At 34.6% G+C, this 16,116-nt stretch overlaps 1 protein-coding gene across 1 annotated transcript in view; it reads left to right on the top strand.

Moving 5' to 3' along the window:
• The first annotated feature begins 1,027 nt into the window (after positions 1-1,027).
• Positions 1,028-16,116, top strand: part of LOC146530019 (semaphorin-2A-like) — a 45,156-nt gene continuing 30,067 nt past the window's right edge. Inside the window, exon 1 of the mRNA XM_085200170.1 lies at positions 1,028-1,599. Within this exon, the coding sequence (XP_085056296.1) occupies positions 1,464-1,599 (136 nt within the window). The 5' untranslated portion in view covers positions 1,028-1,463. The remainder of the gene's footprint in view (positions 1,600-16,116) is intronic.

Here is a 16,116-nt window from a genome sequence, read left to right as displayed (position 1 = left end):
AATAATATTTTAATTTTTTCGCTCTGGCACCATGGCAAACAACCCGGCGTTAAGTTCTGCCTCTCAACACACAATGCCTCTAAAAACCCGGCGGAAAGTGAGGGCTTATCAGTGTCTAGTGTCAGTGTCTTAGCACTACGTTAACGTTTTTTTTTTTTTTTTTTATAAAATAATAATAACTTCTTTGTTATTCTTAATAGTAAAATGATAAATAAATTAAAAAATATATGTAAGCCATTGTAATTCAACATGTGCATTATAATTATCTCATATTATTCGGTTTGTTACAAAATAGACACATTAAGCATATAAATCAGGCGGCGCTACACTGCCGATGACGTTTCAACGACTTGTTTAAATTCCGCCTTTTATTTATGAAGCACACATGCCTATTTTCATATGACTCACTTAAATAAAAGTTAAATCAACTTCACGTTGTATCCCGCACACAGGCAGAGGGAACATAGTGTTAAGACACTCCGTTTCCCATTCTCCGCCGAATTTGTCGAGGCATTGCGTGTTGAGTGGCGGAACTCAACACTGCACTTTGGTGCCAGAGCGAAGAAATGAAAATATTATTAAATAATGACTCATTCCCTCGAGTGAGGATAGAACCCACAACCGTCGCTTTACCGTCATACCCTTGTGCTCCCATCACATGACTCACTTGTTAATAAATATTATTCTTTTAGCGTGCTCATGTACATAAAAACTTTTTCCTGCATTTTCCTAGCGTAAACATAAATTAGGCAAATTTACTTTGCTTTATAGAGAGCTTCCCCCTTCAATTCAATATGTTTATATGAATACCGTGGGGTCAATATGTAGTTAAACATCCCCCTAAACTACGAGTCAGCAAAATTATCAAAAGTTTTCAACTTACAACTTTTCCTTAAACGAATAGTAGAAATAGCAATCTCCATTTGATTTCCCATATTCCTTCCTTGTCTTCCTTAGAGCGTTAGGTTAGGACCATTGTGTTGTTTCTAGACACACGCCGGCGGTATATGGCATGATGGCAAGTACCGAGTAGCGGGCCGTATAGAAGGCGGTCCGTCTCGGGAGCCTCGCCGCGTTTCAGTTCTCGTTGTTGCGATGACGGTAGCGCACGTCACCACGCCGGCTCCCGGACGTTACGTACAGACGATCGCGACTCTCACTTAACCAATAAATTACACGAACTGAACAAAGTACACCCCTACAAGGAGATTACAAGTTGATATAAGATAGCACAAACGTCGGAACCCCACGTCGGTGATAAATTGCTTGCTAAAAGTCCGTTCAACTTTTATGATTCAAAAGCATTATCTTGCCCGCACTAGATTTAGATACGTAATGTAAATAGATAAACATTGTTGAATACCGGAAACGACTGTTGATTCAACGCGGGAGAGGTTAATAATAAGTAAATAGTGTAACGGATAGTGCAGGTGAATGTGCCGCGATAGGTAGAACTGGTCAGCATGGCCTGCCAGGGGCTATGGATCGCGGGGTTGGTGTGGGCTGTGCTAGCATCTGCTTTGGCGGACTCCTGGACAGCTTATCAAGAACAGCCCTGCTGTCGTCCCGTGACGCATCATCGTATTCGTCACCATCGAGGTAACTTATTAGATTTATTTGTAGGATATGTATATGATTCATTGTGTTAATTTAATATAAGACAAAGTAAATAATACTTTTTTTTTTGAATGTAAAAAAAATCGTAGTTAATTTTATATTATTTTTTTAAATTCTTTTTTGTGTGTAGGATAATTCTTTTTATGCCTTTTCTGGGCATTTAGCTGATGGTTATAAGTTTCGTGTCTCAATGGAAGATTTAGTATAGCCAGCATATAGAGCTATATAGTTGGAATGCTACATTTAGTTGTTATTTACTAATAAACATTATATTGATTACTAAAAAATCTCTCATTTGTTTTACGAAAATATTGTGGTATATGTTTTAGCACCGCTATTATCGTTATTTAAGAAGAAGTAATAGCTGTGCATGAAACTCTATCGGACTAAAGTGGTAGAGATAAACATTTAATAGTCATTGACTAGTACAAAGGAATGTACCTAGAGGAGAAGTTGTTATATAAAATAAGGTTTAAAACTTTCAGATCATAAAAGAAAAAATATATAAATACAAAAAAAACATACAGTCGATTTGATAACCTCCTTTTCTTACAAATGAAAAGGCACCATTATTATATTTATTTGTAGTATACTCGTTAAAAATAAATATTCATATAACACTTAAAAAATCATCTTTAAATTTTGATTATAATAGATTATATAATTCTATAATTTGTTGTTCAACAACTTTATATGTGCAAAAAATTTACACACACTCGTACTCTTATTGTAAATCTATTAAAGATACGTTTCTCTTTATATTTTAGACAGTTTTCCAGTTAATAAAAGTTTTGCTTAAATGTGTATTATTTTTATAAAAAAATTAAATATTATTTCTAAATATGTTTTAGTGTATTCATAATCTTGTATTGTCTCCGCCGAACATGCGTTGGCCGTTTTTTATATTTAAAATAAATAAATCAGCTTCACGCTGTATCCCGCACACAGCCGAATTTTCCAACCGCACAGTACGTCACAAACTTAAATACCATCCACACCACCTGGATACGTGGCACTCCACTACTGTGCGGTTTCGTAGAAATTTCCTTCCACGCGCCACCGAACTGTGGAATGGCCTACCCGCGGCAGTGTTTCCAGGTCGGTACGATATGGGTACCTTCAAAAAGCGCGTCTATCTCCACCTTAAAGGCCGGCAACGCACCTGTAGCTCCTCCGGTGCTGCACGGGGTCGTGGGCGGCGGTGATCATCATCAGGTGACCCGAACGCTCGTTTGCCTTGTCCGTCTTCCATAAAAAAAAAAAAAAAACAGCAGGGTAGGCAGAGGGAACCTAGCGTTAAGACACTCCGTTCCTCCCTATACTTATTAAATATTTTTAACCGTTTTTATTTGGAGCCTTTGAACTTTAACATATTACATAGTATGTACATTTAACATATTACATACATAAGAGCTAAGCATAAGCTTAAACCGCTTACATAATATGAATCTAGATCTATTTTTAAAATTTAAAAACTAAAATGAAAGTCAATCTTCGTTTACTTACAATTATATTTTTTAAAAAATATACCACAGATTAAATTATATTGTCAACGCAAGAGACAAGCACTTGGAGGTTTTTATTAGTCTATTTTAATAAAAGTTGAAGGGATTTGTTATGGATATAAAGCACTCTCATAAACAGATTAAAGTCATTTCTTTCGAGGCATTAAGCGCATTTTCTTGTCTGTGTCATATTTAATTTAAGCCAACGAATAGCCATGGCCAAATTCTTTTTGGACATCTATAGGCGAGACGGGGACAATTTGCCATCATTAGCAAGTAACAAGCATTCTCGACGATGGAACGTCCGCATTGCCACAAAAAACGCACCATATTAAAATACCTTCGTAAATTCAGGAGCGGAAAATAATAATATGTTTTTGCTTGTATGATAAATATCAATTTGCAAGTATAAGCAATATTTTAACGGAACTTTTTCAAGTATATTATTAATTGACATTAATATTAATATTTTAAAAAGAATAACTTAAAGAGTCGGTTTGTAAGAAGTCACGAGAAGCAAAAAAGTTTTTCAAAGCCCGATCAGTTCCAGTTGTCAGGGGCCGGTGCCGGTGGGGGGGAGTGGGGGGAAGGGTATCACTGCAAACCGGCTTCGTGCGCTCGCGCAGGTAATTGACTTGGTGCGCGGCTCGGCTAAATTAAGCCATGAACGATCATAGTATAATCGGACTTAACGATATGTCGTTGTTTTTTTATAGAGCTCTCTATATGTGTGATCGCTACAGTCGCAGCGAATATGCCTTAACTTACAAAGGTTAATTATAAATGACAATCGTTTTATTTTAATACGTTATTTCGTTTTTTTTTGTTTCTCTGGGACTTGGATTTGGATAGATATGATGAACTACTTAATTTCCGGGGTAATTTCTTTTTTCGATTGGGCACGAACTCGCCCCCTTCCCCCTCTTTCTACGTCCATGGAAGGCGGAACAATCGTTTTGACGGCACTCGCTTCTATTCTATCAATATCTAACAGAGGAAGGAAAAGAAAATAATTTAAATATACCTACCTACTCAATCTCCCGAGAGGTTGAACCCATAACCATCGCGTTACTAGTCAGATGCTGTACTTCTGCCCCACAACCGCTTCATCCTCTTTTTATGATACGTAGTAAAAAAAGATATTTAGCAAAAAAATATTTTTCTTTTTGTTTTAGTGGGGATCGAATCCACAAGTGCCGCGTTACAGTCACACCCTCGTGCAGGAGCACGAGGGTGTGACTTATATAGGATAGGAATCCTATATCATTTTAATATATTGATCGAATGTAATCTATGGTAATAGTAAAGCTGTAAATCTAATCTAATCTTCTACGAAGGCCTGAGCGCTCTTGTCGGTTTCGGTAATTTAGGTGATTAGCGCGTGTCACCGCGGCGCGAGTGATGAGTTGATCGCAACGGACTAAACATTAATAGTTCTGTATTGATGCATGCCGACTGTACAAATATATATTAATAAATCAGCTTCACCCTGTATCCCGTACATGGCAGGGTAGGCAGAGGGAATCTAATGTTTTAACCCTAGGGAGGGAACCTAATAAGGAACCCACTTTTCGCCGATTTTTCCGAGGCATTACGTGTTGTGTTGGAACTTAACGCTGGGTGAGCTTTTGCATTGGTGTCAGAGCAAAGAAATGAAAATATTAACAAATAATAATTTCTTACCCAGAGCGGCCACGTATATAAAATTTTTGTATATAATATATTATGTTTATATTAAACTATTTAGAAAGAATACCTTTATTTATATCAACAGAAATGTTTCTATTTATGTAAATTAAAAAGGAGGAGAAAAAAACAGAGTTAACAGTTGTGATGAATTTGAGATAAAATGTATTACAAAGCCAACATGGATGGACATTCAGACTATTGGGACGGTTCTTTTGTTATAGCCGGTTACTTCGGTGCTGTAATACATATGGCTTATAGCATGCCTTGATGAACAGATTATTTAATACAAAAATAAAATTTTCATAAGGGGCAGTAGTTTTAGAGATTAGTGCGATCACCCAAACAAACTCTTCAGCTTTATAATAAAAGTTACGATAGCAATGCTCCGTTCCCCACTTTCTGCCGAATTCGGAAGGCATTGTGTGTTGAGTGCCTCGACTCCAGAGCGAAGAAATGGAAATATAAACGTATATTTCACTTCCTCGAGTGGGGATCGAACCCATAACGGTCGCGTTGCACGACGGCCTCTACTACATTAACATATTACTAATAGGAATAGAATAAATAGTACTAATAGGAATAGAATATTATTTCATAAATATTATTCCAAGAACAAAGCTTAACGGAATCTTAAATAGACATTGGAAGCGACAAAAATATATGATGTCAGTGAGTTTAAAATGGCCAGGTTAACGAAGCGTGCAGCATATAGGAAGGCAGAGCAATCGTTTTGACGGCACTCACTTCAATAGATGTTATCTTCTTAATATGAAACTATTTACCAACTGCTTTTTGGTTCTTGGTACCGCTATTCGTAAATTTAAATCTCTGTTACAAAAGCAACATTTCAATATGATGAAGCAGATTAGTCGCCCATTGTTCGGTGATAAGGATTGTAGCATAAATAACATTTTTTTATTAACCGTTAGATGTATCTTTCTACTAGCATTGTATCATTCGTAATCTATAGTATAGTGTCATTCTACTGCATTATTGAAGGTCAACCGCCGTCTCCCTGTATATCGTTTACTAACTCTTTTATCATATTCTGAATTGAAGAACATTCATAGCTTAACCGGTATAACGCAGGAGTGTGCTTATTAAATCTTTAGTTATGTTAGAAAAACTAAATTAATTCACCATAGCTATCCATAACTATATTATAAATTCGAATGTAACTCTATCTGTCTGTCTTTTACGCAATCAGGGCCAAACCGCTAATTTAATTGTGATAAAATATTCATATAGAGATACTTGAGGGTCTCGAGATGAATATAGGATACTTTTTTTTCTCTAATATTTTCGATATATACCAATATATTAAAATACTTATTAATTTGACATGCAATTTATTCCGCAATGTTAATAACAACCGTTGCTAAGCAACAATTTGCAAAGTTTGTTGTTAGAAAACGTCACCCAAAATGAGCTTGCTTAACGCATCTCTCTATTGAAAACTGAAAATAATTTCATAAATATATTTAATAAATATTCGTATAGTTCAAGCGGGCGTAGCCGCGTTCGGGTCCACTAGTTTATTTATATTTTAATATCATTTGTCTTGGGTACTGTACATAGTTTTTTCCTGACAATCACCTTCCTCCTAGCATTAATCTCGGCGTATGTTGCCAGGGTCTGCCTTCCTGCTTAACCTACCACAGTACCACAATCTATATAACCTATAGAGGTTATAGAACTCGGTTATAGAACCGAGACCTAAAGAATAATAACATATAATATATACATACATAATCCTCTTTAGAATTTGAAACAGCTGTAGTTTAAACAGGCATACCCCAATACGCCATGATGGTATTTGTTTAAATACTTATAACATTGATAACTCGTAAACAAACAAACCATTCTGTTCGAGTAACGGTATCAAGTACATACGTACAGTTCACAATAAACTCCACAAATCAACTTATAATCTCTGTTATTTCATCTATTCATTCGCTATTTAGTCCATTGTAATTAATCACTTTTATTGTGGTAGTAAATTTGTTTGACAATTTAATTTTGCTTTGAACTTAACACAATTATTTGTAAAGAACATCTGTATTCCGCATACAGTAGAGTAGGCAGAGAGAACATAGTGTTAAGGCACTCCGTTCGCCATTTTCCGCCGAATTTTTTAGGTATGGCGTAGTTGCTTTGGTGCCAGAGCTGAGTAAATAGAAATATTAAATGTTTTATTTTCTGGACTGGGAATCGAGCTTACAACTTGCTTACGACTGGCCTCAACACGTATAATTATTTGAAAATATACAAATATATTAAACTAGCGGCCAGCCCGCGGCTTCGCCTCCGTGAACTACGTTATTATTATTTCTGTCTCCATGAGTACCTACGTCATATAAGTGACGTACATGCAAAATTTGAGATTCCTAGCACATGTAGTTTCCCAGATTTCGTGATGAGTGAATGACCTTTCGATTTTATATATATAGATTATTTCTAAAGATAAGAACATTTGAATTTGTACTAGATTTCCTATTTACTGTTAAAGGAGCTTTATTGGGCATGTAACTCGGAAACTCGCAAGCAACAAGCAATCGCGCGCGCTATGTAAATCGAACTGACAGACATGCACATCAGTGTGAGTGAGTGACGCGGCTTGAACCGACCTATCCCAGATAAATCACTCTACTCTACGTACCTACCATGTAATGTGAAACACGTGTGTTTTGGAGATGAGATCAAAATTAGATTATAGAAATGTATAAAAATACATTATATCAACCGATTTCTGTAAAAGGAGGAGGTTCTCAATTTGACTGTCCTTTTGTTATGTTTGTTAGTCAGAGCATTCGACTAGGTGGACCGGTTTTTATTTCAAAGCTGGTGCTTCCCGTGTGGTCCCATTTTAATTTGGTCCAGTTCTAACAGGTATCATGAGAAATCATCATCAGATGTTATATAAGTCTTAAATTCGCATAGTTTACTGTTTGAAGTCGGTTTTTTTGCTAAAAAATATTTTTCGCGTCACAACTTATGACAAAAAGAAATATCTCCAGATATTTATGACATAACAGATACTGATATAAATGTAAATATAATCATCATAAAGTGATAATGATCAAAATAAAGTGATAGTGTATATAACTGTCTATAAAACATTGTTACTATTCAATTGTGGGTTGTAAGCTTCGAAATACAGTATAGTCTCTGGCATTTGAACATTAGCACGATGTCTGTCGATAAGGTCGGCAACATGACACTCCTATAATACGAGCTAGGCTCTGGAGCTCGACAGTCGACACAGCTAGTATTCGCTGTCTATATTAAATATTTAAGATAAAACTTGGAAAGACATCTCAGGTTGAAATGTATTTATTTACTTTTTATACGTTTCTTTAATTAATGTACACTGTACATATATAATATTAAAAGAATATTATATATGTACAGTGTACATTCTTCGAGAATTATATTCTTATAAAAATAAGATAATAAACTCCATAATTATGGAGCTTTTTTCATTATTTACGTTCTAAAATCGATTCGTTACAATATAAGATATACCATATAAATAATACTAATGACAATTAAATATAATCCTGAAACTTCAATTAAAAAATAAATTGGAATTTAACATGATTTCAATCTAGGTATCTTGAATATGTTCCAAACGCTTTAGCTTATTTGGCACTGCGTGTGGGGCCCGCCAATTTAAAATGTAATAAAAAAGTATAGAAAAAAAAATAAACATTTTTTGTTACTTTAAATGTTTGTAATATTAAGAAATAAACTTAAAAAAAATTAAATCGGCCTCATGTTGTATTCCACAAACAGCAGGGTAGGCAGAGGGAACCTAGTGTTAAGACACTCCGCTCCCATTACGGAAATGTTCACTTCACAAACACACTTCTAAAAATGTATACAAATAAACGAAAATTGATGGATTTTAACAATATTCTTTATTGACGTAACCTGACTAATGCCGACGGTGCGGCGCGGCGTTGTGAATTATAAATTGCCTAAAAACAACCTGAAATATCCAAACGGCAATTATTTCGAATTTTTTGTGCAATTCATACCTGCCGGCTTGTGTTTATGGCAACGCTTAGTTGAGTGGAATGAGTGTGTAAAACTGTTGGATGCTCTCCAAAGAGTACGGAATAAATGATACAAATAAAGTCAAATTAGTAAATATACCTTGGAGGTAAATCAAATTACTGTCCTCGCGAAACTCTATACATTTGAATGCAGGCCAAATAGAAAAATACAAATTTTAAATATTAATAGTATATTTTTAGCAGGATTGGTATCCTTATCCTATTATGTATTAAAATCGTAACTAGATAAAAGGAACAGTTGTTCAGTTTCTTGCCGGCTCTTACCAGCAGGTCCAGGTGAGGTGGTGTTAGCTTTTTGTTTATTTGACAACAGAGAGTGTGTGTTTTAAAATTACATATTCCGAAATATCTAATTTAAGGGGTTCATAATAGTTATCTATCTCTTACCAAAAGCACTAATTAAGAGGGCAACCTACGACCCCAGGGAGTCCAGGGTCCCACCAGGGTCCACTGTTGGAATCGAACTTCGACTAGAGATCGTCGAATTTACTAAAGAAAATTCTGCCCACGAGCGCAGATTTCACTCAAAACACATACCCATGTTAGTATCTGCCGCTGCGCAAAATCCATAAATTTCATAATATTTCCCAACAAATCATTTCGACACTAAATTTTACTGTAAAAGAGCAGTATTGTACCATAATTTTCAATGCTATCTATAAACACCACACGAGTTACACATGTGAATTTATTCCAAGAACTCTGATCGTAGTTAAACATTCGATTGTGTTGTCTCGGAACGATTGGGAGTGTAAATAACGTGGAAGACTATTATATGCGTATGCGTTTGAACGTATTTTGTATTGAATTTCTTCGAGGCGCGGTATCACGGTAACTTAACGGAGGCAATATACGGAGCCACAAGTGTGGGGAAATCTCGTTTATTTTAGTTATGTTATTTTTAACAAAAGAATAAAAAATATTAATTGGGTCCATTAATATATTCAAGTATTATTTTCATGCCATATGGCATGTCTAAGCAATTATCTTTGTAGTAATAGCTGAAATTTTTAAAAATGCCCCTACAGATATTAATTAATTACATTGATGAGTTGTAAGTGTATAAGAATTTCGACATAGCTTGAGGAGAACGTATGGCTGACAGCTAGTCAGTGTACTAGGACGGGGGCGCGTTTCTAACGGGCGCAGGTTCAAATCCCGCTTACTTAAAATTGTTTTCTAAATAAGTATTAGAGGATATAATTTTCTTAGGGAAAATAATATATATACATAATCAAATTACGTCGATCAGTCGCAAGTAAAGTCAAATTATATAATTTTAACAAAAATGTTCACTAGTAATTTTTAAAGCAAAAGTTTTGTTAATTTTATAATAAGCATTTACTCTAAAACAATAATAATAATACTTTTAGTTACCAACAAGTACTAAAACCGAACAAAAAGCTCAACGAATGAAAACAAACTTGTTATATATTCATTATACGTTGTTTTTTCATTTATAGTTCCTAATTTTACGCTATAATAGAATACCGACAATACTTAATTGCGTGTTGGCTTTCAGCTGGCATCGCTCCAGTCGTTTCAATTTTATCCGGGAAACTGTTTGTAAACATCCCTAAATGATAAACCCGTAATTTAACGTCGCGTCGCAGCGAAACACGTAAAATTGTGCATTCATTTATTTTCTCGGCCATAGAAGCGTGAAGACGTTCATTTTTGTAATTTATGAGTTCATATGAACTTCGATATTCCCACTATGAAAATGTACTAGTATAGCTTTTAAATTTATGTTCGTATAAAATTTATTGTATGAAACCTCTTATGGTTGTTGTTTTAGAAGCTTTATTGAAACGTTCTCACAAAGAGTATGACGTTTATTAAGGTGGCTTAAATATTACAAAAGAATAACAATGTTTTATATTAATACTTTATAGGTGCAGTTGAAAAGTATCTGATTTAAAGGTGATTAACAGGTTTCATCCTTACTTAGAGCAATTTTTTTAAATTAATTAATTTCCAGCTTGTTAAAATTTAGCAAAATGAATTTGCAAATGTTTAATAATTTTAAACATTTATTATAAATATTGCTAAAATATTAAAATGACACAAAAGTTTAATAATTCTCTAAATATATTTATTATTTAGCATAATTTAACAGGGACTTGCCATTGCTACGTAACTGTCAGATTTGACAAGTCAGTAACCGCCAAAATCCAATTCCCACGAAGCAACAATACAGTGGGAGTCCGCGATAGCATCGCAGCCTTCGTCGCCGTTGCACATAAATCTGGCTTTGATACATTTTGGTAGGAAGCCAAGTGTGGCGCATTGCAAGCCGCCCAGTGCTTTTCGTTCCTCGTTCTGAAATATAACTGCTTTTAGATCATACTGGGTTTCGAGTAAAAATTGTTTTTTTTTTTTAATTTTTAATATGTAGTTACAATTTTTATAATAATCTCTATAATCATTAATACATTTGTTAAATGCCGTCATGGTTCGTGACTTAATGCGATGATTGTGTGTTCCAATCTCCACTTCTTTAATGATTATATTTTATTTATAATAGTTTCCCTACTCTGGCAACGAAAGGTGTTGCTATAAGTTACGTCACGTAAAGTCCCCAAAAAAAAGGGAATAATGTAATATGAAGAGCAGAGTATTTTAATACTATGTTCTTTATTCCCGCTTGTTGCAGCTAAAAATCATATTCTCAAACAATTTCGTAGTTGATTTGAAAGGTTGCTATACTTTTCTGATGAAAAAAGTTTTAGGAGGCTTTCGGCACAAGGGTGTAACTGTAACGCGACGGTTGTGAGTTCGGCAAACCAAGGCAAAAGCCCGGCGTTGAGTTTCGGTACTCAACATGTAATGCCTCCCTAGGTTCCCTCTGCCTACCCTGATATATACGGGATACAACGTAAACCTGATTATTAAAAAGTCCGATAGTCGTAGTATAAGATGAATGTTACACAATGGCCATTGTATAATAGCGATGTCTTATTGATGAACAGAAGATTTCGAAGCGCATAATGAATGGGCCGTATTACACTGACGCGGATAGCATCGCTCGCCCGGCGTGACTAACAATCGCCCCCATCAATCTAGACCTAGCCCGAGCGCTGTGGGAACGGACTATTTCCTATGTTCTCGACTAAATTGTTTTTGATAATAGTCCTCGTTGACCCAATTTCCAGTCATTTATATAGTTCTCTAAATAGTTGTCTTAGAGCGAATCATTTGGTAGTAAAATTTTAAAACTGTTTTATTTTTTACGATTATCTTAACAAAAATAGAACATATAAGTTAATCATTTAAATCATCTCATTTCAGCAATCGCGCTCGTCGTTCAATTTGAACTCTAAAAATATATCTCAGACAATATTAAATATTAAGTGTTGTCTTTCACAAATATCTTTCTTATTTATTTTAATTTACAAGTTCACAAGAAAATGAACTTAAAAGCTAAAAGTCGGCAATTAGGGGACTTTGCTTGGCTGATAAGCTTGTTAAGTAATAGGTTTCATTTTCAACCCGGTGAAGCAAGCTCGTTAATCAGCGCCGGTGCTTCCGTCCTTCAAACGTATGCGGTGTTCTGGCTCCCCCCGGAAAAACAGTTTATTTGGATTGTTTTTGATATAATAAACAAAGAAAGATGAAACAACATCATTTGTCATATGCATTGATTAATCTTTACATTTCTTTATGTTACTACAAACAACTGTTAAGACTACTGTGTAAATTATAGTCGGGACTCTGTAATAATTGAATGGCATAACGTTTTTTAATATAAAACTAATTAATAGTATTTTTTTCAAAATAAAGTTCATCTTATTATTATTATTAAAATATTGTTAAGCTTTTTCTTAGATCAAATTTTTAAAGCTTAATTAAAAGTAAAGCTCAACATATAATGACAAAAACAATTTTCCAATTGAATTCAACAGGTGTTACAAAGTTATAGCTGAAGTACACATCAATTAACTTTTAAATGCCAGTTCCACTATAATTGACGACTCTGAGCGACGGGCAGCATATCATATCTCACCGATCTCACCGATCACCAATCACTGCCAAAATTCATTAAGGTTTAAGGCGTCTGACGGCTGGAGAACACGCTGTATATCACGGTATTTCCAGTGCAATACGGCAACTTGTATGTAGGCATTGGCTGTCGACCCGCCGAGCGCTGCTTCACCGGAATTGATCTATAAAATTGATTTTCATCCGCCACTGACGAACAAAGGCACGACGACAGACTTGCCAGCAGTATGCTTCATTGCTCAAAAGGATTTCGATTGTGTTTCCCGATAGAACGTTGAATAAATCGTACGATAAGTTAAGGTAAACTGTACGAATATATATTATTTTGTTATGTTATTTAATATAATAATCTTGTTGAGTTGAATTCCTATTGAAAAAGATAAAACATATATTTATTAGATTTTTTGTTTCAATTATAAAACTTCAGGATATATAATATAGGATCCGTTATACGTTTGTCCAAATTTAGTTTCATAATTTTCTCACCGGTGGAACCGTTTTCCAAGAATTTGTCACCAGTTTCCTCCTTAAAATCTTACTTTATGATAATGTTAAAATCATTGTTATAAATACAATGAACCCTGAGTTTCTGTTTCTTCTATTAGTTTATAATAAAAAAAAATCTCTACTTAATTAAATTTTCTTTTTCTACTGAAATTCAATACTGTATGCCAAAATGTACATTTGATTTTAAAATATCGATAAACAGTCGTTAATCTATGAAGTTCTTGCTAATAAAACACTATTTACAAATATTGGTCAATAATTTTTTTAAGAATCATTCGGTGCAAGTGGGCGCACTTTTATCTTTGGAGTCTGACTGTGCAATATATAAGTATTTTAAAAATATTATTAAAACATGAAACGTGGTGCTGCGCATTGACAAAGGAGCGAGTCTGTATAATCACACACTTAACCACTGCGTTTACATACCTTGTATGACCACATACCCTAAACTTTAAAACATTGATAGAAAATCGAAGCAAATAATGGATGCTTTTCTCAGCAAGATGAAAATAATTGTTTTGAAACATATTTCGTATGAAAATTCCAAATAATATTTCCACCAATATTAGCAATGCTGCACGTGCGGTTTGGTTTCCAAGTATTTTAAACATGCTCAGTACTGTTACGTAATGTAATGCTAAATGAGATTGCATCCTAAAGTTGCATAATAATATTAACTTAAAGGTATCAGCTAAGTAATATTTATTTAATTTACTAAAAACTATAAATTAAATTCATTTTCTTACTTTTAAAGTACTAGTTACATAATATGTGCAATTGTACTGACTTAATGAGTTTTTCAGCTAGTTAAGATATAAGATATATCGTAGGTTCAAATGTATACATTTGAGTTTCACTTGCTCCATGTATTACCCCCCCATCTATTAGGAAAGGCAGAAAAAACCTATTGTTAAGAAGACACTCCGTTCTCCTCGCGCCGCCCAATTTTCGAGATGTTGCTTTTGAGTAAATTTAATAAAATTATGGGAACTCTATAACTTTTTAATAAGCTAGCATAGGAGCGGAAGTATTACCTATATCAAAGTCTATTGTTTTTATTCTCTTGCGTCTTACATAATCCTAAGCTTGTTTGTTTGTTAGGATGGGATAGCAAAAGTAATCGGATTCGAGAGGGATGCCATCGTAAATCTGTCGAGAGCGGAACGGGTTACAGGAATGCCACCATAAATTGACCATCCATAGTTTACGGTGCACTTAGAAAGGAAACAGGGTCGATGTTCCCATACTGAGATACCTACTTGAACTTTGTCAGCTCGTTTAATATTTATTTACCTACGTATTCGATTAGTATTGGCATTCGAGAAGTATTTCTGATTTCACAACAGTATGTATGTGGCTTGTACAATTTTAAATGACCAGGAAAATATTTAGATGTGAGGTTTGTATGCTCATCAAAGATCTTGGGGAAATCTACTTCTTCTTCTACGTGGTTACGTTATTTTGTCTTTTTTTTCTACAAACAAAAAACTATAGGTACATTTTTTTACCGTCACGCTGTATCCCGTAGATAGCATAGATAGGATAGGCAGAGGGAACCTGGGAACCTAATGATAAGACACTTCGTTCCCATTAGTAATTTCCGTTCTCCACTTTCCACTGAATGCATTGCGTATTGAATAGCGCCGCGTTCCGCTTCATTACCAGCGGGACTCAATGAAAATATTAAATATTTAATTAACTGAAGTTGGAATCGAACCTACAACCTGTCACGTTCACAGTCACATGTTTACGCCACTGCCTCATGTCTTATAATATATATATAGTTTTATTTATAATTTTATATATAGTTATAAATTCTAAAAGCATTAGGTACCAAATGTTCCACTTTAGTTATTAGAGTAATTTACAGAACCCCGCGGAGGCGCCTGCATGAATCCCGCTAATTAAAACACGAGAAGTTATATTCATTTTATTGCTATGAGTGTCACTTTGGTTTCACGAGGATGACTATTTTCATGTGCATTGCACTAGATAATTGTATCATATTCTTGCATAAAGTCTTTGTCTTTAAAACTAAACAAGTATGTTATGTAACTTTGATATGCATAAGTCTAATAATTAGAGGTAATAAAATAAAATTCAGCGTATACATATATACTTACAAATAATTATATATTTTATTTCTTTATTGTGGAAATTCAGCTTTACACTATATCCCCCAAATAGCAAGGTAGGCAGAGGGTTACTTAGTGTTAGGTCACTCGGTTGTCCACTTTCCGCCGAATAATCGAGGTATTACGTGTTTAACTTAACGCCGCAGTTTGTCTGGACACCAGAGCGGAGAAGAGAAAATATTGAATATATTTTTCTCGAAAGGGAATCGAACCCACAACCAGTCGCGCTTACATGTTTGTGCCCCTGCGCAACGACTGGTCTCATTCGGAAATTCACTTTACACATTCTACTATATGCATAGTAGGTTTAATGCTTAATCTTTGTTCCATTGACTACAATATATTCATCGATTTGCATATTCTCAAAAATTGCTAATATTGTAAACCCGAAAAAGATTCTAATATTTACAATACTTATTTTCTAATTTTAACATTATATTCAAATTTAAAACGTGAGAGCAATATACGGTGAAAAGGTAAACGGTAGAGACCCTTGGTGAATCCCAAGCAGGTAGATATTATTTCGGTAGGACTAAATCAATCACAGTTAGATGCGTCTTGAAGCCTCATTGAAATGCAAGG

Source organism: Heliconius melpomene, chromosome 17, assembly GCF_056956725.1.
Source record: "Heliconius melpomene rosina isolate 202511_hmr_F chromosome 17, ASM5695672v1, whole genome shotgun sequence".
Lineage (NCBI taxonomy): Eukaryota > Metazoa > Arthropoda > Insecta > Lepidoptera > Nymphalidae > Heliconius > Heliconius melpomene.
The sequence above is the reverse complement of the archived record's forward strand: the minus strand, read 5'-3'. Positions and strand labels throughout refer to the sequence as shown.